General features: G+C 41.3%; 1 protein-coding gene across 1 annotated transcript in view; it reads right to left on the bottom strand.

Moving 5' to 3' along the window:
- MARCHF11 (membrane associated ring-CH-type finger 11) overlaps window positions 1-24,517 on the bottom strand; it is a 116,551-nt gene that overhangs the window by 12,327 nt on the left and 79,707 nt on the right. Inside the window, exon 3 of the mRNA XM_061393848.1 lies at window positions 13,108-13,300. Coding sequence (XP_061249832.1) covers window positions 13,108-13,300 — 193 coding nt within the window. The remainder of the gene's footprint in view (window positions 1-13,107; window positions 13,301-24,517) is intronic.

The raw sequence follows: 24,517 nt of genomic DNA, 5'->3' as shown, positions 1-24,517 counted from the left end.
CTGCAAACTTGCAGATTATGATTTTATTTACCTTAAGGGTAAGCAACACATGTATTGATTGTTTCATTTCATGGGGTAAGAACAATATTTTAGAAGTTTTAATTGAAATATCTAATTAAAACCTGTTTATCTTTGGACCTGACATAGGCTAGTTCAGTTTTGTTGACTTTGCTTTTCATTCCTCTTAAATCACACAGACTGTGGGTAAATATTCCAAACAGAAGCTGTCGTCTCAGCATAAGTAAAATGTATAACTCTTTGACTTCATCCTCATAACATCAGTAGTATTTTGTAGTTGAGAATATCAATTAAATTTGATATATTTGAATTGATGTTAATTAGAATTTTTAACCTGAATATAAAAATGCTTAGATCTTGCTGTTGCTGCTGCTAAGTCGCTTCAGTCGTGTCCAACTCTGTGCAACCCCATAGACAGCAGCCCACCAGGCTCCCCCGTCCCTGGGATTCTCCAGGCAAGAATTCTGGAGTGGGTTGCCATTTCCTTCTCCAATGCATGAAAGTGAAAAGTGAAAGTGAAGTCACTCAGTCGTGTCCAACTCATAGCAACCCCATGGACTGCAGCCCACCAGGCTCCTCCATCCATGGGATTTTCCAGGCAAGAGTACTGGAGTGGGGTGCCATTGCCTTCTCCGGCTCAGACCTTAGGCTTCCTTAATATACTATCCTGTGATCTAGCAAGAAAATTCAAGGTTGAGATGTGATTCTTTACATAAATAATTCTTATCAAGAAATTGCTTCACTTAAAACAATGGAGAGAGAAATGGATTTTGGTATGGTAATATTAAATTTTATCTTTAATATGTTTCTGTATATTTTTTGTTCTATTAATTAACAATAAATAAAAGAGTCACAAAATAGCTAATTACTTTGGAATTTTTAGGGAAGTTTTTTTCTCCATTTCCAATCTAAAACTAGTGTTAAAAGAAATATTTATTTCTGGTATCATACCTTAGGTGTTTGAGACAGTAACTAAAGAAGTAGTTTCAGTTTATTGAATAGACAGGAACATTTTATAAATTACCAAGTCAAGCTCAGCCTGTAACAGGCTCTGGAGCCACAATCTTGGGTCCCTCTTCTAATCTGTATGGCCTCTGGAAACTAGTTAATGGTGCCTTAGTTTTCTCACCTCTGAGATGAAAAGAGTACCTGCACCCCATAGGACTGTTATGAAGTTTGAGTGTGAAAAACGAGGGTAAGTGCTTAGAATGCTGCTTGGATCAGAGTAAACATAATCTTAGCCATCACTGGAGATTTGTTTTGAAAACCTCCTTTCAACATGTTTGGAAATGCGCTCATCTCTGTGGTTCTTCCTGACCCCAGAGGAACCCTGTCAGGACACCTACTTGTGTTCCAAGTAGGAACATCGTTTAGAAGAATCACATTCACACTCTCCTTGATGAGAAAGTTCTTTGTTGCAAAATAGTCTGAAGTCAGGAGGTCCCCAAAGACTGGGTGCCAGTTCTGATGAACCATCTCTAGGTTCTGAAATTAAGGGAGCTGCTTCTCGTCATCGTTCCCATTACCACAGGCGCCTTTGCTTTCTCTTCCAAGGAAAACTTCCAGTGTCCAAGTTCAGTTGGCCTCTTTAATAACCTCATTTTAGAATAGCCTAGGGATATATTCAGCTCTCTCCAAAGTTGCTGTAATTGTTCCAAGCCTCATGTGTTTAGAAATCACACAACCGCTCTTGTGGACAACAGTCAAGTTGGAGAGAGAGTGACGTTGCACAACAAACACACACACACACACGTGTGCATGCTCACATACAGAATGAAACCACAAGGGATGTCCCCTCCTGACCCCTCAGCTGCTCCCAATAATCTCGGATGACTCGTTCCCTGGCTCCTGGATCTCTGCAGCCCCACACAGCCACCCCCTTCTTGTCCATGTGGATGACTTGACCGTGACCTGACTTGTGTAACTCTTACCCTCTGCTGTCCCTCCTTCACTTCAGCTCAGGCCTCTCCCTTCCAGAAACTGGTCCAACCACAAGCCCTGACACTCTCCCAGCTTTGCTGGCAACTACCACCTCCAGGGCTTCTCACTCATCCACTTTCTTCATTTTAAAGGTGGTGGTGGTTTAGTCACTAAGTCATGTCCGACTCTTGCGATCTCATGGACTGCAGCCTGCCAAGTTTCTCTGTGCATGGGATCCTCCAGGCAAGAATACTGGAGTGGGTTGCCATTTCCTTCTCCAGGGGATCTTCCTGACCCAGAAATCGAACCTGAGTCTTCTGCATTGCAGGAAGATTCTTTATCAACTGAGCTACTTCATTTCAATGAATGCACCCTATTCTGCTTCCTTATGACTTCAAGCCCCTCTATTGGGCAATCTTCCTCCAATTGGTCAGCTTCTTTCTGGCTTTGGTTCCTTCCCCAGTCTCTGAGAAAGCAATCCCATCCTGTAATTACTCTCCACCTCTCAAGGTGAAGGACAAGGTTGATCTTTGTCCTTGCTGGTATTCCAGCAACTCTGGATATAAAGCCTCATCCTAGCCTAGCCTCACTATTTCACCCCTCTGCACTCACTCCTCAGCCCTAATGGGTAAAAACATGCAGCCTCCTGGCCCTGTAGACTGGGGCACCCCTGGCCCAGCCTCAGGAGGGCAGTCAGCCATGTCCTGTGGTTCCTCTTGTCTCCTGGCTCAGCCTCCTCTCCCCAGAGCTCTCTGCAGCTGACCATCACTTATAATGCTCTCGACAGACTCCTCTCCCCACACAGTGCCTTCTCCACCTCAGCAGAGGACCACATGACCTACTACCAAGCAGAGATGCAGAAGAGGCAGATTCAATCCCTGGGTTGGGAAGATCCCCTGGAGGAGGAAACGGCAACCCACTCCAGTATTCTTGCCTGGAGAATTCCATGGACAGGGGAGCCTGGAGGGCTACAGTCCATGGGGTCGCAAAGAGTTGGACATGACTGAGAGACTGAACACATATCCACCTACTGCCTGAGCAACAGATCTTTTGCCAGGAGGTCCCTCTGTTTACTCTCCCAGAGCAGCGCATGAGGCATCTACAGCCATGTCCACCCTCTCCTCCCCCGCCTGCCCATCTCAGGGTTGGGAGGACCCTTCCTGTGCAAGACAGACCCCTCTCCTGAGTGCTGAGTTCCATCTCTGCACCTCAAGGGCATCCAGCTGTCCCACCCCCCTGGATCTTCAATCTGCCTTCTGATTCCTTCTAAGTCTGTCTTCTCAACATTTGCTCAAACCTCACTCCGCCATGAAAACAAGCGTAACTTTTCTCAATTCTACACCCCCATCTCTAGATTCTACCCTCATTTGACTGTGCTCTTTTTCAAACATGATTTATAAACTTACATCCTGAGCCCCTTCTGCCTATCCCAGCCATTCTCTGCAATCCGTTTCTATCCAGCCAACCCCCACACTGCCAAATCCAGTGATGCATTTTGGCTTGATTTCACCTACTCTTGATAAAGCATCTGGCACTGTCAGCCGCTTGCTCCTCCGCCCCCAAGTCCCTTCCTCACCTCAGCCGACCCCACTCTCTCCTTCTCTGGCCATGCTCATCTCTCTGCTTGCTCTGTGTCTGTCTTCTTCAAAATGCTGCTCATCTCTCCTGAATCACTTCCCTTGCAGACGCTGGTTTCAACTACCAGATATAAACCCCCAGCTCAAATTTCCAACCCTAAGGATGATTACCTTTCCCCCATCTGCTCTCACATATATTTCTCTCCTGGCACTTTCCATGTTGTATCTTAATTGCTCATTTCTCTGACTGTCTCTCACCAGTAGCTGGAGAGCAGAGAGGATGCTATAGTCCAAAAGCTCTTCTGCAAAGGGCCAGACTGTAAGTACTATAGGTTACATAGATATCACAGTCCCTCTTCGTTGAGGCTGCAACCACTCATTGCTAACACATCAATGAATGGATAGGACCGGGTTCCAACAAAACATTTTTTATGGCCACGGAAATTTATATTTGACATAACTTCCATATGTGATGAAATAATATTCTTTTAATGTTTATTCAACCATTTCAAAATGTAAAAATCATTCTTAGATCTTGGATGGTAAAAACAGGCAGCAGACTCTGAACTAATTGTATCTCTAGCCTGTGCTCCAGGCTTGGGACACGATAAATACCCAATTAATGTTGGCCCAATAGATGACTAATACTTGTTTGGCTAAACCATCCCCAATTTCATGCGTGCTTAGTGGCACAGTTGTGTCTGACTCTTTGCGACTTTGTGTCTGATTGCAGCCCTCCAGGCTCCTCTGTCCATGGGCTTCTCCAGGCAAGAATACTGGAGTGGGTTGCCATTCCCTTCTCCAGGGGATCCTCCTGACCCAGGGATCAAAATAGCATCTCCTGCACTGTGGGCAGATTCTTTACCATCTGAGCCACCAATTGAAAGAAGTTGAAAGATTCACACTTTTTCCTAAGGAGGAAACAAAGTCACCAACAACAATATATTTGGTCTGCTGCTCAGCTAATCATGTCCATGTTTCGCCAAAAAAAAACTTGAACTGTACCCAGTCACAGGAGGGGAAGGTTTGGGGTTGGGTTTTCTCTGCCAGGAGGAGGGCTGAAGAGTGAATTTACTTTGAGAGACCGTTTCAGCACAGCCCTGAGGGTAAAAGGAGCAAAAGCAAGATCCCTTCTGCTTTCTTCCCTGGGGTTTTAAAGGCAGCAGTACCACTAATAACCAACTATGATAGTAATCTTTGGAAAAACTGGTAAACATCAGTATGATTAAGGCATAGACAAGCCTATAATTTGTACCTCCAGAGTAAAGAGATAATAACAGCTTTCTTCTCACAGCATATAAAGGGTAAAGAGCTGTTCTTTCCCTAATGATGTTGAATTACAAGAGGCCACTCTGCCTCTCCTTCCAAGGGCTCTGGCTAGATTCTAAGTGAAGTTGGGGCATTTCCTGGGGGCATGAAGCACACCAAGATATTCTGAAATCAGGAAAAATTGTCTCTGGGGCAGTTCTTCTGGGCTTGTAAAGGAATTCTGCTCTAAGAAATAATTCTAAACGAACCAGGAGAGCATTCAAATCTGGTTAACAGCCCTGGCTGCAAGGGTAACGGACCAGCCAGCGTGGCCAACCTCCCAGCCCAGTCTTCCCCTGGGGAGATGTTTGAAGAGAAATCCAGAGGAGCTCCGGGCTGGAGAAGAAGGCTTCTGTCTGTCCTAAGTCAGCAGCTGGGCCGAGGTCTCCCAGGTAGCCAAACTGAGATGCTGGAGGGATGTTGGTCCCCAGTCCAATTATAGACCAGGAAACAGAAGAAGGAAACGGAGCCGAGGTGGCTGACTGGTCTTCTCCTGTCTAGAGGGAAAACTGTAATAGGAAGACTCAAAAAGGAAGCACTGGGCTAATTGACTTTTATAGTTATTTTGCCAAACACTTTTTAAGCTGAGCTTCTTTCCTTTTCACATCTTATGATTCACGCAGATGCACCCACATCCGTGCTTCCTATGAAAATAGGCATGACACAAAGGCAACCACAACCCCCACCATCCACTGCAACCCAGAGCGCCAAGCAGGGCACACAAGTAGCTTTCACATCCCCGTCCTCTCCCCAAGGCTCCGTGTGGACCTACTGGCAGTCTAAGCTCTGTTTTCCCAGGTGATTCCAGTGATTCAGATCCCAGATTTGGTGGTGGTGGTGACTGGGGTGGGACAGGGTGGACTGTCTCCCCCCGAAAAAATCTACTTCACGTGCATCTGAAATCTCATGATCAAAGTCACTGGCAAGTTTGAATGAGTCGGGGCTGTCGTTTGGGCAGAAGAGAAGAAGAGAAGTGGTCCCCATGTCCCACAGAGAAAGCCTCTTCGGGTGGAGATGCCCCACTTCAGGTCAAACTGGGCTCTGTGGTCCAGGCTCTCGGCTGGGAGGACCGGGCAAGAGGTGATCCTGGCGGACATCCACACCTGCTCTGTGCAGGACCTCACTGGCCCTAGGAGTGTGGTGAAACTGAGTGTTTGACAAATTCTATATTTACCCATACATATTCTACAGCTTAAGAAAATGCTGTCTCTCAGCATGTACACACTGCTATATATAAAATAGATCAGTAACAAGGACCTACTGTATAGCACGGGGAACTCAAATCAATACTCTGTAATGACCAAATGGGAAAAAAAGCTAAAGAAAGGGGGACATATGTATCTGTATAACTGATTCACTTTGGTGTATACCTGAAACTAACACAACATTGTAAATCAACTGTACTTAATCAACTCAAATCAACTCAAATACATTTTTTTTTTAAAGAAGAAAATTCTGTCTCTCTATCACAACCCAGGGGCTGCACATTTTACAAACCTCACCAGCAGTTGCACCTCTGTTTCGTGATGATCACATGTGACAAGGTAAGAACGGGGAAGGGGGTGCTCTTCAGTAAACCCATTTTTTTTCTGCTGTAAATTATTGTGGCATGTTTCAATTCCAATACCAATTTCCTCCAGTAAATGTGTTTTTCACCTAAAATACTCTAAGAAATATTGTCAACTTCTGAATCATGCTGGGAAGTGCCAGAAAGCATGGAAAATTTTAAATGGGATGGTTTCAACGTCACTTATATTTTGTTCAGAGATATAAATATGCATTAGGATTTTCTTCCCTTAGTTGATTCACTTTCTCAATTATGCTTCACTTATGTAATTAGGTTGTATGTGTTGAAATCCAGCTACAGGAAGGAAGATGACCTAGAAGCACCATTTTACGGGAAAACAACCCTGCCATGAAATATACACTGGTCATCCTCCAGGGCAAGGATTCATTCCTTGTAACCAAGACTCTGAATATCCTGAAAGTTTCTGTCAAACTTCTACATCTTTCCTCATATAATATAAAAAAATTGAAAATTTGCATTTTACACTTCCCATCAATCAAATGTTAAATCCTGTGTTACTTTTAGCTGTTCCGCCTGAAGGAAAAAAAAATAGAGAAGTGAAGCAATGTCAAAAGCAAGAGAATTTGTGCCTTTTAAAGAGAATTACTGTGCCTTTTAAACAGTAAATACAGGTCAATCCAAGACCACAGGAATCTGTTGTATTTATTTGTTCTTCCAAAGTTCTAGAATGAAATGTGAATAAAAGTTATCAACTGGTAACTCTAAATAGTTTTCTTGCATTTTCCTGAGTAGCTTTAGCTAGATATATTGTCAACTATGAAAAACAGATTTTCAAAAGGGCCATTATAGATACAAAAATTTATATAGATCAAAAAAAATGGACTTGAAACTTAGGAAAACCTTATATGGACAGCATGAAATTTCTGCAGAAGAAGCACTGTTCAGTATTGACTATAATTGATACAGAAAGAAGAAGGCACCTTGATCTGATCCTTATTCTAGTGTGTCTGGGGTTATTTTTGAATACAATACTGAAATACTGGATCTGCTCTGAAGATCTTGGAAAGCAAAATCCAGCAGGGGTGATCCAGATCACTGCCTCCCAAGACCCCCACCTTCTCCAGCACATCCAGGAGCTCTGGGGTCACTTTCTTCTACACCTATTACACTGTTAATACTGAAAGGCTTTCACTTCTCAATCTCTTTTTCTCACCTAGTAAACACTCCCAGAAATTGCTTTAAGAAAAATTGCTTCCCTTTGTCGCATGGCTCTGTGGCTAACGTCCCGATTCTGTTATTGCTGACTCTCCTGATTATTCTATTTCTCAAACTCAAGTACAAGCATACAGAACAGAGGACGTACTCACACACACACACACACACACACACACACACACAGATGTAATGAGCAGGAACCAGAACTACCTTGCAGGATGCTTTTGAAATAATGAGATAAATTATAGGATGGAATTTACACTGTCCTGCTCTTGAAAGCTGCACATGGCAATCCTGATGTCCCTGAGAGACGCCAGACAGGACAAGCCGCATAGGAGCAAGGTCCAGAGTGGCCACTCCCACTTTCTTAGACAAACTTGTCCCACAAACCTAGATAGTCATGCGCTCAGTTACTCAGTCGTGTCTGACTCTTTGCGACCCCATGGAGAGAAGAGCCCGGTGGGCTACGGTCCATGGGATTCTCCAGGCAAGAACTGGAGTGGGCTGCCATTTCCTTCTCCAGGGAGATGGTCATAGAATGGATTTTAAGAAAACCACTCTAATGGCGTTAAATACAATCCAAACTACTGATCACCATGTCAAAAAAAGGAAACGGTGAAAAAGATCTCGAAGATATACATCAGCATTGGAGAGGGGACGTTTCTGCACAGGAAGTGAAATGAAAAAGGGCACTGGGAGGGAAAGGTCTTTTTTATAAACTTTATATAATTTCTCAATTGTAAACATGAAAGGTGTTTTAGTCGGAATATGTATGTGTTTATATTATGTGGATGACTAACAAAACCTTTTAAAAGAACAACAGTGATCCAAATTTCTAAATTTTGGAGCCACAACCCTCATCACCCTTCCCTTATCATTCCAAGGAAGATACAGATCTTCCAGATGTGGTTTTGGCACTAACCTTGCGCGTGCATGAGACTATGTAGGTATAAGCACTGCTGCCTGTTTCGGGAATCCCACAGAACAGGGACCATGATGAGGCTTTTGTTCTAGTTTACAGCTTCTATGAGAGGCTGAACTCACCTCCTCAGGGTCACCAGACACTGAGGGGACCTGGTAAGGGCCCTCACTTTCCAGATGCAAGTTCATCAGATGATTCCCCATCCTATGGTCGCGTCTCAATCCCTCATTTCTTCAAGTCACTCAGAAACATATTCCTTTTGTGGTCCAAGCATCCTTAGAGGGACACGGCCGATATAAGCAGGAGTCTTGTTTTTTCCATGTGCCATGTATGGAGCTGAGAACCAGGTCCTGTGCCCAGAGCCTTGTGCCAGGCACTTGCTTTTAATTTCTGAATTGGCTCATCTTTCTGTGTCCACTGTGCAAAACTTCTTAGGAGGGAGCCACTGTGAGCCTGCTGTGACTATTACTTCTCCCTAAACTGCTGCCCCTGGGCTACAGCATCTCAGTGATTTAGATCCTTTATATTAGTTTTCCTAGTACACAGTCATAGTCTGAATGCCATCTACTTAAATATTTGAAAGAGCTCCCCAAATATAATCTAAAGTTACATCTCTCTGTACTCCCATTTCCTTAAGACAGCTCCCTCTGACAGCTCTCTGTCTAGCTCTGGACCACCACCCTCTCACTGTTAATACCCTTCTCCCAATCCTCTTGCACTCATTTTTCACTTTATTCGTCTCATGAAACAGAATTACTTCATCATTTAGGAACTATAACCTGTTATAAAGGTGAAACTTGTCAATCAAACCCTTACACATTTACCATCCCATCATCTAGAAATCTGTCCAATATGGTAGCCATGAGCCACAGGTGGTGATTTATGTGAAGGTTCAGCAAAATTAAATTTAAGATTGAGTTTCTCATTCACACTAAGTACATTTCAAGTGCTCAACAGACAAATGGAGCTAGTGTCTACGGTACTGGGCAACACAGATACACAACATTTTACTCATTGCAGAAAGTTCTGGAGAACTTTGGACAGCCCTGATCTAAGTATTTAAACTATCATGGTACCCAGACCCTTGGGAGAATTCAAAACTTTAACAACAAGAAGAAATTGAATCTCGGGAAAGCAGATGTATTACATGATAATAAATGAAAGTAACAAATTAACTTTGGGAATAAGTAAATTTCCCCACGTTATCTTCCTAAACATTATGTGGGCTTCCTGGATGGCACCAATGCAGGAGATGCCAGAGATGTGGGTTCCATCCCTTGGTCTGGAAGATCCTCTGGAGGAGGAAATGCCGACCCATTCCAGTATTCTTGCCTGGAGAATGCCGTGGACAGAGGGGCCTGGAGGGCTATAGTTCATGGGCTCACAAAGGTCCCAAAGAGTCGGACGTGACTGAGTGACTGACTGAGCACAACGCATTACTTACCCTGACCGGACTAGAACACTGTTTGGATTCTGGAATAATCTTCTATGAATTCACAGAAATATTTTTTAAGAAGAACATTTATGAAGCTGTCAATCTGCTCCTTTTCCATTTAGGTATAAATAAGTTTGAAAAGCTTAGATGAACAGGAATACGGGAATGTTTCCAGCCGCCTTAAAGCCTTCCAAATGGGGAGCCAATCTTACAGCCTCCGGTGGTGACAAGGGGGCCATCTCCCCATGTGCCAAGCATCTCTTCATCCATCAGCCTGCTCAGCTATTACTTCCCCATGAAATCTGCCTGAAACAGTTCCCTTCCCACATAGAACAACCAGTGTCAATCTCCCCCCGCTTTGTTCAACTACCATCTCCTGTGCTTAAGTCCATCCCTGCACATCCTGCTGAATTCTAGTTACTTACATCTGTCCTCCCTGTGTGGCTGGGAGCTCCTAGAGGGCAGGAAAGTGACCGGCTCTCATTTGCATTCCCAGCACTTGGCACTGTGTCTGACACCTAGAAAGCTGATTGGACTGAACAAGCTGGACACAAAGATGAACGCTTTTCACTCCACTCTGGTCTTGCAGTCATGGGTATTTGAGGTATAATCAATGTAAGCTACTTTGTTACTGTCTACATTTAGTTAGCTGACATTTTAATTAATTTGAAATGTTAGCAGGAATAATTACCTGCCACGATCCAGCTGGCTGTTGGTAGCCTACATGTATTTGCTTTCTAAATCTAATAGGTTTCCAATTTCTTGGGGGAAAAATAAGCTTTTCTCTGGGTCCAAAATGGAGAAGGAAATGGCAACCCATTCCAGTATTTTGGCCTGGAAAATTCCATGGACAGAGGGGCCTGACGGGCTACAGTCCATAGGGTGGCAAAGAGTCAGACACCACTGAGCGACTCTCAGTTCACTTCTGGGTCGAAAAAGGCTAACTAATGACATTGCAAAGTGAAATAAATACTGTTGTTCAATCTGAATTCTTTAATATTTTTTAAAATATACAAATAAGTCATTGAGTGATGGGATTTTGATTCGATGAGCCAAAAGACAATGAAAAGCACTGTCAATATTTAAAACCTAGATAAAAACTCACTCTCCAAAGCTTCTCCAGAAAATGTCCACTGGTTTTTTTTCCCTAAGAAACTTAACTTTATAAAATGGGCAAACACCCACATTTCAAAAGGGAGGCCCAAATGCGTCTTATGTTGTCAAAAAGATCATTAGTTCCTATGTATGTGCTCTTAAAACCAGAATCCTAATAATCTGGATTAAAAGACTGGCATCAGCAATCAAAATTTAAGATATAATAACTCAGTACTAAATGCAAGCTATGAAATTCAAGAAGATGATTTCCTAAGCAAGAAAGGCCTGGCCCTTTCAGTGCTGTAATAAAGTCAACTGTTTCCCTTCAGGTCAGATTGGGAGCCCAATGGTTCTTTCATTTTTCATCTCTCCTCTAAATATCAATGGAATACCACATTTTATAACTTTTATATTGAAAGATAGAAAACACTATTTCTGAATTTGTTGAGGGATTTGTAGAACAATTCTGTAATCCATCTCAATTTAGAGCCATACCCCAGAGATTTATTTGAATAGAGTTGGAATTTCCAAATGCCTACATATGTATTATCACATTTAATGCAAATTGTTCATATACATGATTAGCCCAATTATTCAGGCCACATCTGCTCAGTTTACATATTTTTCATGACATCTCCCTCCATTATTTCCTTCTTGACTTGAAATTTTATACTTTTCTTTCTTACTAGTCTTGTGTTAGTAACAATGGCAAAAAAAAGAAAAAGAGGTGAAATTCCAGCTGATCATAGTTTTTAAATGTACGAAGTTCTCTTAGAAAAACTGACTGAGAATATTGAAATTGCTGCTAATTGAAAGGCTTTTGTGAGTAGAGGCATTACTCTAAGTGATTTCAAGTCTTTCAGTGTTTGTGTCTTTTTCAAACACACTTAATCTACAACTCCCAGTTACAAACATAATTATTTTATAATAGTCTTTTCCTTTATTTAAGTCTGTGTGCTATGGAGGCTTATTCCCATTTTTATAGGTGAGGAAAAAAAAAAAGAAATAGAGAGAGACAAGGTTGACCTGTCCGAGCAGAGGCCAGGGTTAGAAACCAAGGCACTCGATGGGAGGTCGAGTCCATTCCCTGAAGTCAGTGGCTCTCACATTATCTGCCCGTCAGTGAGCTTGTGAACACAGATGGTGGCTGGAGAGGGTGTACCCTGAAGTGTTGGATTTGGCAGGTCTGGGGCGGGTCTTGAGAACGTGCATTTCTTTATAAGACGCTGCAGAGGCTGCTGCGGCCAAGGGTGGTCCTCGGACCATACTTTCCTCCCTGGGCTCGTTTTACATCCTGTAAGTTGCCAGCCACATCTGAGCAGGGGCTCTCCTGGGTAAGGTACGGTTGCTCTCCATGCCTGTCCCCCGGTGCCAACTGGTCACCATCGCAATGCCTGTGGCATCTCATACACAAGTAGATGCTGCCTGAATCGGCTTCTGTTTTCCATGGTACAAGGGAAATGAGATTGGGCCAGTGAAACATGTAAAGAACCCTTTCTGTAGCATCTATTTTGGCTAAAGCATCCCATCCTTTTCCTCTTCTGAACCACTAAATGTAATAAGTGAAACTAAGCGGCACAGAATGGCAAGGAAAACTGTCCCCGAGTCCTTACCCTTACAAGGAGCCCTTTATGTCCTGGGCAGGGAGTCTGAGGTTGCCAGGCCACGACGTAAGACCTCCAGGTATCCGTGTTCTCCCCGGACGCACACTATGGCCGTTGACATTAGTCAATACCTTCCCAGCTTCGTGAGGGGGATTTAGTTGCTGTTCATTCTTAGAAATTAAATGACTATCCTTCCATCGCCCATCCCCAAATAATTTCTTCAACTCCTCCTTATTTATGATGCAAAATAAACCACTTTAAAGGGGCATTATCCTGTTCATTTTTTTTTTTCAGATTACTTGAGAACAGAGATGCTACGCTTTTTGAGAAAAGTGGTGGATTGTGGTGCCCCAGGCAGTTAATGAGCTAGAGAACCAAGATCATGTGAACCGCCACATTCTAGGTTAGACCCGACTGATGGAAACGAAAGAGCTGGAAGAAACGGATTACTGACAGTTTGTTAGCGTTGAACGTCATGGTCTTACCTATGCACACTAGATCCATAAAACCATACATTCCATAGCAGATCTGAAAAAGGATGTCCTTCCTCTGCCACACTGCATAGGGGCTGAAGGCTGACCAGAGGAGCCAGGTCACACTCGCTATTAAGAACAGGGATCCTAGAATTACAGCGATCATCTGAACTTTCTCAACCAGTGTTATAGAAATGCTTTGCCACTAAAAGAAAAACAGAGGCATGTAAGAAAAAGTGCTGTGGATAATTTAAAAAGAAAAAAAAAAAACATTTTTAGCCCCATGTTTCTCTTCACATTAGACCCTTTTCAATTTGATCGGTCCCCAAATGAATTTTTTTTTTCCCATTTCATTCAGTGTATAAAAAATAGACCAGTAGATAAAGATTAATGAATTGCCTCAACTTCATTATTTTCCATAATTCACCACTCTGCAAATTTAATCTAGTTTTATTCCGGATAACCATACTGAGTGCAAATGGCTGAGGAATATTTAGTACTGAGGAATCACATTGTCATCTTTCACACATGCATGAAATTAAATGCACTCTGAAGACACATGATGAGGACTCCTCTGCCTGGAAACTTATTTTGCTATTAATACATCTGGCTACTGCAAAAAAGGGAAGTATCTCCTTTTGTGAAAAAATGTAAAAAGTAAATAAAGAAGCTATATAAGAACATCTGTGAAAAAGTAATTTAACACACTGAAATAATTATAAGGAAACTATAAAACTGTGTGTTATCTGTTATTGCTACATTTCATATGCTCAGATATTACTGGCTATTTATTAACTAATGAGCAATCCATGAAGCCATTCTTGTCAAGATTTAGAATTTGTACTTGAAGGAGTATCTTTGAAACTCACAAACTGTATAAGGGACCACCATTCAATGGAGACAATAATTTGGTGTCCAAAGTATCAACATTTGAGAGGATTTATTGTACAAATGATGAAAAATCTTTCAAGGGTGTTACCAACTTGAGAGAATTAATTAATCATGTTCTCACTTTTCATCACTGAGACAGAAACACAACTAGAATCGCTATTATGGTCTGCCAGTAAGTCAAGCAATGAAACTCAAAACAACCCTCACAGTCTCCTTGTGTGTGAGAGTTGTAGCTGTTACAACATATGGCTTGTCAGAAGAATTGCTAAACAGTTTAAATAACCTTTAAAAAACAAATGAGCTTCAACAGTCAGAATCCATTGGGTGAATCTGACAACCTCCTTAAACTCTTTACTTACCTGGAGTGTGAATATGTGAATCCCCAGAAAGAAGTCTATCACTACTCATAACTTCCCTCTCTTCCTCAATGCCTCGGTCTCTCACCACAAATAAGTTACATATAATGATTTTAAGCATGATTTGAACCTTGCATATTCTTAAGACACATAAGGCTACATTTGTTAAAGATTAAATATCAAAATGAATTCAAAATACTTCATTCTCTCAAGTCACTTACTGGCTTCTCTTTAAAAAAAGAAAAAACAAAAAAACAAAAAAAACCAGAACCAAATGACAAAGTTTGTGGATTCTATAGTGAAGACATTTTTAATCATTTTAATATGAAGATTAATTTACTGAAAAGTGGTCCTTATTTTTATAAATTTGCATGAATAATAACTGAACTAGTCAATATCATCACATTATTATATCATTACAAATAAATCAGTATTATATTTTGAGCATGTATCTGAAGCTTTATTTTTTTTCACTATCTTCCTGACATAACATTAAGCACATTAATTTCAAATGACTAGGCATTTGAATTTTAAACCATTTAAAATTTGGTGTTGCCAGCCAAGTGTGAAGTGTCAGTGTCTGTGGTCTTGTTTAGTTTTGATGCCCATTAAAGTCTGCATTAAATACAACAACATGGTAAGCAACATAGAAAACTGCTTCCAACTAATCTCCAACTTAGATGGATGCTAACAGGTCTGTATACACTATGTTAGTCTTTATCAATTTATTAATCACATCACACAGATGAAAACAAAGCATCATTTTAAACCCATGAGGCAAAGATGTCCAATTTGTGTGTGTATGTATGTGTGTTTGATTTTCACAGGATGGGCTACAAGTTTCAAAATATATACGCCTGCATCACAGGAGTCAGAAAGTCAAAAGTGTGTGAAGAAGGTTCACCAGGAATGCACTTTATATACTGATATCTATTTTCCTTTTGCCAGATTCATTATGTAATTTCACTGGCATTAAATTTGAACAGCTCAATATTGTATAATTAATTATATTTCACTCCAGTTAAGCTTATTAATTAATTAGTTGATCCAGGCTGCCTGCATGACAATTGAGTAACTGCATGGTGGCCACAGACACCCTCGTAGGCACTTGGATTTGGGAGAACTGGTGGGGATGGTCTTATGGTGCTGTGGTGTGTCCTGGGACAAGGAAGCTGGTGACTCTGGGTTTCAGAGTCAGCTGACTGCCAGGACAGGGAGGCCATGCTCAGGCGGCAGGCTTCCCAAACATGAGGCTCAGCCATTCCTTGACGAGAAAGGCAAATGAACAACAAGACAGACTTACTAGAAATAAGAAGCATATGGTATCACTTATATTTGGAATCTTAAGAAAAAAAAACCCTGATACAAATGAATTTATACAAAATAGAAATAGGCCCACAATCATAGAAAACAAATTTATGGTTACCAAAGGGGAAGGGTGGGGGAGGGAAGGGATAAATTAAGAGGTTGGGATTAAAATATACACACTATTATACTTAAAATAGATAACCAGCAAGGGCCTACTGTATAACACAGAGAAGTGTACTCAATATTTTGCAATGAACTATAAGCAAAGAGAGTCTGAAAAGACAGATATATGCATATGTATAACTGAATCACTTTACTGTACAAATGAAACTAACACAACATTGTAAGTCAACCCAACAAGAAAAAAAGGAAATATTGATGCCTCACACTTGTTTGGTGTTACCAAATTTAAAATGGTTTAAATTCAAATGCCTGGCTGTTTGCAATCAATGCATTTAAAATTATATCAGGAAGCTAGGATAAAAAAGAACAACTCTTGATTACAATACACCTGGAGGCTCAATTATTTACTATCATAGAAATGATTTTTTTGTGGTGGATATAAGAAGTACTTTGAGATTTTTGAAATTTACTTTTAAAGAAGGACAAACTGTTCAAAATCTGTAATGAACTCCCTGCAATTTTGGTTTTCTGTTACTTCGCTAATAGTGCAAATGTGCGTGCAAGTGTGTCTGAAAGTGCATGTATATTCTTCACATGCTGATGAACCTTAAAATTAGTACTATTTCACTGAAGCTAATGAGGACAAACCGTTACTGAATAAAATTTATGAAACCAATTATGAACTTAGAGATTGCCCTTTGAGCACTGACACCATCTTGATAATTTCTTCACCCACTGTATACCGCTCTCTTATTTTTACCACTATGTACAAAAAGTGGGATTTTTCACATTCTTCCCCTAGGAAAAATACTACTTCCCACCACAAGGAAACACGCCTGGAAGACACTCATTTTCTACCAGGCTCAGCCTAAAGGAACTGTGTTAATGGACCATTAGCTTGGACAATAAAAACAGTAGATGAGTGTCTTGGGGCTTCTCTCTCTACCACAATAATACTGAAGGCCTGGACTGCAGTTTGTAAGGCACTTCTGAATCTTGAACAAAATTTGTCAACTGCTGAGCACACTTTTTTCTCCTCTAAAACTTCATACATAAGTATGTACATATATATATATATATTTTTTTTTTCACTTAAATGTCTTCCCAAGTTTGGAAAGGAAAGTAACAATAATCAGATTGGTTTAAAGCCAATAATTGCTGTTATTTTCTTTCAGTCTATAATATGTGAATATGTATGACTCTTATATTTCTGAAAAGCTGTTCACCTCTACACAACTATTGAACCTATTGTTTCTACAAAAATTGGGACCAATTGGTTCCTCATTGGGAAGTTCATTCTAATTTAGTGTACAAGAAGAAGTAATGTAATATTCATGGCCTGTATTTATCCAGGACTAATATGTGCCAGGCATTTTTCTAAGAAGTTGTACATATTAACTCATCTAATTTCCCTGGCTACCTTAGGAGGGAGGTACTATTACAATCCCCATTTTACAGATAAGGAAACAGGTAGAGAGAGGCTTAACAATTGCTCCAAATTAAAACACCTTGTAAGGACTGGAGTTGAGATATAAACCCAGATAGTCTGGCCTCTAGGTCATGCTCTTAACCCTGTTACTATTATGTGTAATAATTTCATTGAGCTCTGATAACAGTTAATTGCATGTATTCATGCTAAGTTGCTTCAGTCGTGTCCGACTCTGTGCGACCTCATGGACAGCAGCCCACCAGGCTCCTCTGTCCACGGGATTCTCTAGGCAAGAATGCTGGAGTGGGTTGCCATGTCTTTCTCCTATACCCCATCATTTCAGTGCCATGGCAGTTTTTTGATAAAAGCTTCAAGACTGTCTTTTCTGGTCTACTATGACAGCTTTCTAGCTGCATAGCCAGCTGTGAGTCACTTGCTGATCCTCTATTTAAACACTCAAATCTATATTCCTAATGAAAGAAAACCTGCCCCCACTGGGCTGGACTCTAAGCTCCATTAAGGGGGCTAAATATTTTTTTCAGCACATATTCCCAGTGCCTGGCACATAACTGTTGCAGGAAGGATGGAAGAAAGGGATGGAAGAATATTACAAGGAAGACAGGGAAGAAGGAAAGAAAGAGGAAGAAGGAAAGAAGGAAGGTAGGGAAGGAGGGATGAAAGGAGGAAGGGAGGGAGAGAGGCGAGAGAGGCATACTCCTCAATTCAGCTTCATCTGATTCTCTGTATTCTCTCAAAGGCTGTGTACCTTTTACTTCGGTCCCGTCTCTGCTTTTGAGCACATTCTCACTTGATGAAATCTCTCATCTATCCATAACTTGCTGTAATGCCAACTCCTCTTAAAAGGCAGCCCCCTCCTGCCCCTTCTCTTCTAAGCAGAATTCCTCCTTATGGACCCCACAAGCCACTCTGTATAGCTCTGATTAGCATGGATTTCTTTCACTGGACTCCCATGTTGTCTTGGAATCCTATCATCCACACATTGCATGACATGATAGCAGAAGCTGCGTCTCATCTCCCGTTGTGTTCACCAAAGAGCAGAAAACACTTAGTCAATGCTTTAAATACACCATACCTGACTTTAGTTTTCATCACCTATCTGATTGCCAGATTAACATTCTCTCCACATCTATTCCATCACTGCCGACAGGATAAAGTTCAGTTCTGGAGAAGCCACCAGTGAGTAAAGAAGTGAGAATTTAAACTCAGATTTGTTTCCAAAGCCTGACTTCTTTCTTAAGTGTCTTCCTCTGCATAGTGTCTGCTTTTCACATCTTCTGTCTGTTTAAACTGACACATCCTTCATCTAAAAGCAAAACCAAAGAGGACATAGCTATATCTATCTAAAGGTAACTCTAGGGATGAAAAAGGTCAACAAATGCAAAAAGCAGCTCAGCAGAATACCAGCTAAACCTGACCAATAGCTTTTCAAACGGGATCCTCACATACTTCTTCAGTATGAAAGCTGCAGTTTGTTCAATGAATATTGCGCTTTCCTTGTAGCTCAGATGGCAAAGAATCCACCTGCAGTACGAAACCCAAGTTCAACTCCTGGGTCAGGAAGATTCCCCTGGAGAAGGAAATGGCAACCCACACCAGGATTCTTGCCTGGTGGGCCACACGACTGAGGGACTAAGCACATATACATACACATAAATGAATATTAACATAATGATGACATGCTAGTGGAATTATATTTCTTTAATTTTTAACAAAGTTTGGAAAGAATTAAATAAACTCATACTGGAAACTTTTTAATATTCTCTTTATGTATGACTGTTCGGAGATGTACCAAGTAAGGCCCATCAGTGCCGGAAAGACACAGACAAGTGTGTGTGGCCCCAAACGGGGTACAATGTTGTGTGAGGGTCCGTATTGGTTTGGCATCCCCTTCATGGGAAACTCGACAAGTACCCCAATAATTTTTATAGACTGCTCTGAAACCATGGCACTAACTGTTGCCATTACCAATGAAATCATACTGCAGCCATGAAATTAAAAGACGCTTGCTCCTTGGAAGAAAAGCTATGACCAACCTAGAAAGCATATTAAAGAGAAGGGACATTATTTTGCTGACAAAGGTCCTTATTAGTCAAAGCTATGGTTTTTCCAGTAGTCATGTACAGATGTGAGAGTTGGACCATAAAGAAAGTTCAGTGCCAAAGAATTGATGCTTTTGAACTGTGGTGTTGGAGAAAACTCTTGAGAGTCCCTTGGACTACAAGGATATCAAACTAGTTAATCTTAAAGGAAATCAATTCTGAATATTCATTGGAAGGACTGATGCTGAAGCTCTAATACTTTGGCTACCTGATGAGAAGAGCTGACTCATTGGAAAAGACCCTGATGCTGGGAAAGACTGAAGGCAGAAAGAGAAGGGGTTGACAGAGGATGAGATGGTTGGATGGCATCACTGACTCAATGGACATGAGTTTGAACAAGCTCTGGGATATGGTGAAAGTCAGGGGAGCCTGGCATGCTGCAGTCCATGGGGTCACAAAGAGTCGGACACGACTGAGCGACTGAACAACAATACAATCACAGGTGTATTACTGTCTTCAGACAAAAAAGGATGGAATAAAAAGCCAGGAATTTTCTTTAAAGAAATGATGGGTGCCCAAGCCATGATGAGATCGAGTCCCCTCCTTGTAAAAATCTCATCCAGTAAGATGAGAACCAGAGAAAGGTGTGCACTCCATCAGGCCTCCAGGAAGCTGTTTAGAAAGATGTGTTCCTGTCATTCTGTTGTCTGAAAGAGTTAATGCAGCCTCTCAATTTAGAACCAATTTCCTCCCTGAAAATAACACGTGCTCAGAGGGACTGAGGCTAAACTCAGAGAAAGTAGATTGTTTCAGTGTGCATTAAGTCATTCAGTCTGAAGCACGGCTTCATCTTTGTTTTTACAAGGCAGGTCAGATATGAATCACAGCTAATAGATTTGCAGAACAGTGGTTTATAGCATGCAGTGTGACAGGTGGTATTACTTACCAGTGTCACAGGAGAAAACACCTGTTCTCAAGAAGGGTCCTCTACAGAAAAATGAATTCAGCGAAAACCCATTTTCAATCATCTTTAGATGGTGTTTAAATTGAACCACTAAAGTTGGAATTTGAAACGCTGGCAGAAAACATCTCAATGTGTAATCAATTTGACGGGTGGATAAAACATTCAGTTAATTATATGCCTATTCTTTGAAGACTCTCATTTATAGGTTGCATATTAAAAATGATTTCATGGCTTAATATGAGTCTTCTCTGTGAGAAAAGCATTTTCATAAATGTGTCAGACCTGAGATAAAAGTCATGCAAGAGAAATTTGCTTTGTGTGAGAAAGGTGAAATCCAAATGACCTAGGAAAAATAATTAGGGGAACACAAAACTGCTTCTCTTAAATGTTAATAAAATCGATAAAACCAAGAAATGAAAGAGGAGATGTGATGACTGATGTTACAGAGGAAAAGAACACTAGAACAACACTGTAGACGACTTTATGCCAATGGATTCAATTACAAATATGAAATAGACAAATTCTCTGAAAAAAATAAACTTACCAAAACTGACTCAAGATGAAATAGAATGTATAGAAATAGAATAATGCTATATAAAATACATTGAAGTTTTAATCCAAAGCCTTCCACAAACAAATGAACAAACATCTCCAGGACCAGATAGTTTGACTGGAGAAGTTTATCAAACATTTAGAAAATAAAATGTCAATTTTACACATATTCTTTCAGAAAATAAAGGAGGACAGAATATTTCCCAACTCATTTTATGAGGTCAGCATCAACCAGGTACCAAAACCTGACAAAAACATTACAAGAAAAAAAAAAAAAACCTTTCAGACCATACTCCTTATGAGCATAGATGGAAAAAAAAAAATCCTCTATAAGATATTAGCAAATCAAATCCATCAATATATAAATATAATAATGCAGCATGAGTGACATTCACTACTTCTGGTCTTTGTACCCTTTTCTTTAATAATTAAAGCAGTTGTAAAATGTATGTTTTGTTGTTGTTCAGTTGCTAAGTTCTATCAGACACATTAAGACTAGCCCGCCATGCTCCTCTGTCCATGGCATTTTTCCAGGCAAGAAATATTAGAGTGGTTGCTCTTTCCTTCTCCAGGGGGTCTTCCGGGATCAGGGACTGAACCCAACTCCACTGCACTGGAGGTCGATTCTTTACCACTGAGCCACCAGGGAAGCCAGCACAAAATGTGTTTAATGGACCACAAACAAGATGTTTTAGCATTCCCTGTACCTCAAAACGTGCACACTTCCTGGGATGAGTGTCCAGAACTATGTGCCTGGGTTCTTGGATTATGAAGTAGGAGAGAAATATTCTTCTCCCAGGAAGGAAACCTCTGAGAGAAGGTGGACCCTAAGAAGATTTCCCTCCAGTGTTGAGAGTCATCCCAGGTTTCCTCATGACAACTGGGGTCACATGGAATTTACACATGAATAGGCCAAGTTATGGTTTTTCCAGTAGTCATGTATGGATGTGAGAGTTGGACTATAAAGAAAGCTGAGCGCCAAAGAATTGATGCTTTTGAACTGTGGTATTGGAGAAGACTCTTGAGAGTCCCTTGGACTACAAGGAGATCCAACCAGTCAATCCTAAAGGAAATCAGTCCTGAATATTCATTGGAAGGACTGATGCTGAAGCTGAAACTCCAATACTTTGGCCACCAGATGTGAAGAACTCTCATTTGAAAAGACCCTGATGCTGGGAAAGATTGAAGGCAGTAGGAGAAGGGGACGACAGAGGATGAGATGGTTGGATGGCATCACTGTCGCAATGGACATGAGTTTGGGTGAACTCCAGGAGTTGGTGATGGACAGGGAGGCCTGGCATGCTGCAGTCCATAGGTTCGCAAAGAGTCGGACACGACTGAGCAACTGAACTGAACTGAACTGAGGCAAGGCTGCCCTTTGACTTTAACTCCAGGAGAATAGTCTTGGATGAATCAGGAAAAAAAATGTTAAACTGGCCTGAGGCCATGTGGAACAGCAAAGGGATCAAAAATTCAGGGCTGGGCCAGAGTGATCAGATAAGCCTAGCAAGTTTGAAAATTCAACTCCAGGTTGAGAGGAACAAAGAGAAAGCTTCATCACTAAGTAAGAAGCAGGACTAGCAGAGCCCACGGACATGGAGTAGGGAGGGAAGCTGAACAGGAGTGTCTGTGAATGGCCAGAGACATGGACACTAACTCCATATGTCAGATGAGCCTTTCCAAAATATCTGCCCAGAAAAACCCTTCTAACCAAAGCTGTCCTCTATTCAGATCCCAAGTCTGAGATCTGACTTGTAAATGGAGGCTGAACCTATCCAGCTGTCTCCAGAGTCACAGGAAGATGGCAGATCAAAGGAGCAGAAAGTGTGAAGATTTTTCATAAAAGATGAGTATCGTTAGATGTAAGGTTTCACCTCACTGAGAAAAATCTCTCAAGTGACTTGGTATTAACAGGAGCAACAGCTTTTTGAAGTAATTCGTGCTAGGTCACTTCAGTCGTGTCTGACTCTTTGCGACCCTATGGACTGTAGTAGCCCTCCAGGCTCCTCTGTCCATGGGATTCTCCAGGCAAGAATACTGGAGTGGGCTGCCATGCCCTCCTCCAGGGGATCTTCCTGACCCAGGGATTGAACCCACATCACTTTATATTTCCTGCACTGGCAGGCAGGTTCTTTACCACTAGGGCCACAAGCTAGTATTTTTTTTTTTAGCAAATGTAGGGTATGGAGTCTACATGAAGATACCAAAGATTCTGTATCTCACTTAAGAAAATGCATATTTACTCCTGCATTTTATTTGTCTAATTCTTTCTGAACCATCCATATCTCATCCCTCAAGGTAATCTCTTGTTCAACTGTTTTGATTGTTGTAGATGTCCATACTTGTCAAAGGCATGTTGATCCAGATTTAACGTTCCAAGTGTTCAAATAAAAATACACTTCAGCTCTTCAGTGTTCAAGACCTTATACTGCCCTTTCCCTCTCTGTGTTAATTCTTTCTTGCAACAAAAGCAAGTGCTATCCATTATTTCAAATCAGGGAAATTTGCCTCAAGTGTCAACTGTCTAATATAGTTAATCTCAATAACTAGATTTTATCCCATAGGAATTAAAAGTGTATGCCTGCATATAAAGCACTTTTGTTTCAATACTCTTCTCAATATTTGGTACTAATGATGTTTGAATGGGCTTCCCAGGTGGCGCAGCAGTAAGAACCCACCTGCCAATGCAGGAGACCCAAGAGATTTAAATTTGATACCTGGATTGGGAAGATCCCCTGGAATAGGCAATGGCAACCCACTCCAGTATCCTTGCCTGGAAAATCCCATGGACAGAGGAACCAGCTTGGTTGCAGGTTGCAGTCCATGAAGGTCATGACTGAGCGACTGAGCATGCATGTATTAGCACAATGTTTGAACGCACACTCCCCAGGGCATCTCTAAGTAATTAGTAGGTGGTCACAATCGTATTTACTTGTTCTCTCCACGAATTGAAAGCTACCTTTGTTAATGGAACTTACTAAAACTCTCAATGGGCTGTTACTTTTTTCAGCATTGCTTTTGGAACAGGATTTGCATGGAAAGCAACTACCTTCTCATTTGAAACACTCAGTTCATGCAGACTGATGAAAGTAACGTTCACATCCTGAGGTACAGGGAAGTCGTTCGGCTTATACTTGAGTTGACATGAATTTTACGCTAACTAAAACATCCTGTTTGTGGCCCATCACACACACGTTGCACACCTGCTTTAATTATTAAAGAAAATGGTGCACCGAGGAGCAGAGAATGTCCATGCTAAAAATAAGGATTAAGTGCGTCCCTTCCTGAGGTGCCAGTGGTGGCCCTCCCTTGATGATAAGACTGTCTTCCCAGGTGCCAGAGCCATACTGACTGGCTGTGGACATCCTGAGCTGTTTTTCTTGAAACCTTCCAGGAATGTATCCCTGACTTGTTTCATGCTCTTTGTTCTGACAAGCAGGAAAACCGTGCTTCTCTGGAGCAGTTCCTTGGAGTTAGATGAGAGGGTCTCTCCTGAGATACAGTCCTCAACTTATCTCAGATAAAGCTCTTTTCTATTCTTACCATAGATGGTTTATTGGTTATTTTCATTGAGAAGACTGAACACCGTATACTCTCCTGGGGGTCAGAACAATACCCCTGATCATTAAGGACCAGATCATGAATCAAAACCACCTCTTCTGTGTAACTGATGCAGTCTTTACACAGTGGCTTTCCTTGGCTATAGGGGGACTGGTTCAAAAAGAGAACTGGAATTGGC

Source organism: Bos javanicus, chromosome 20 (assembly GCF_032452875.1).
Source record: "Bos javanicus breed banteng chromosome 20, ARS-OSU_banteng_1.0, whole genome shotgun sequence".
In the NCBI taxonomy this organism is placed as follows: Eukaryota; Metazoa; Chordata; class Mammalia; order Artiodactyla; family Bovidae; genus Bos; species Bos javanicus.
The sequence above is the reverse complement of the archived record's forward strand: the minus strand, read 5'-3'. Positions and strand labels throughout refer to the sequence as shown.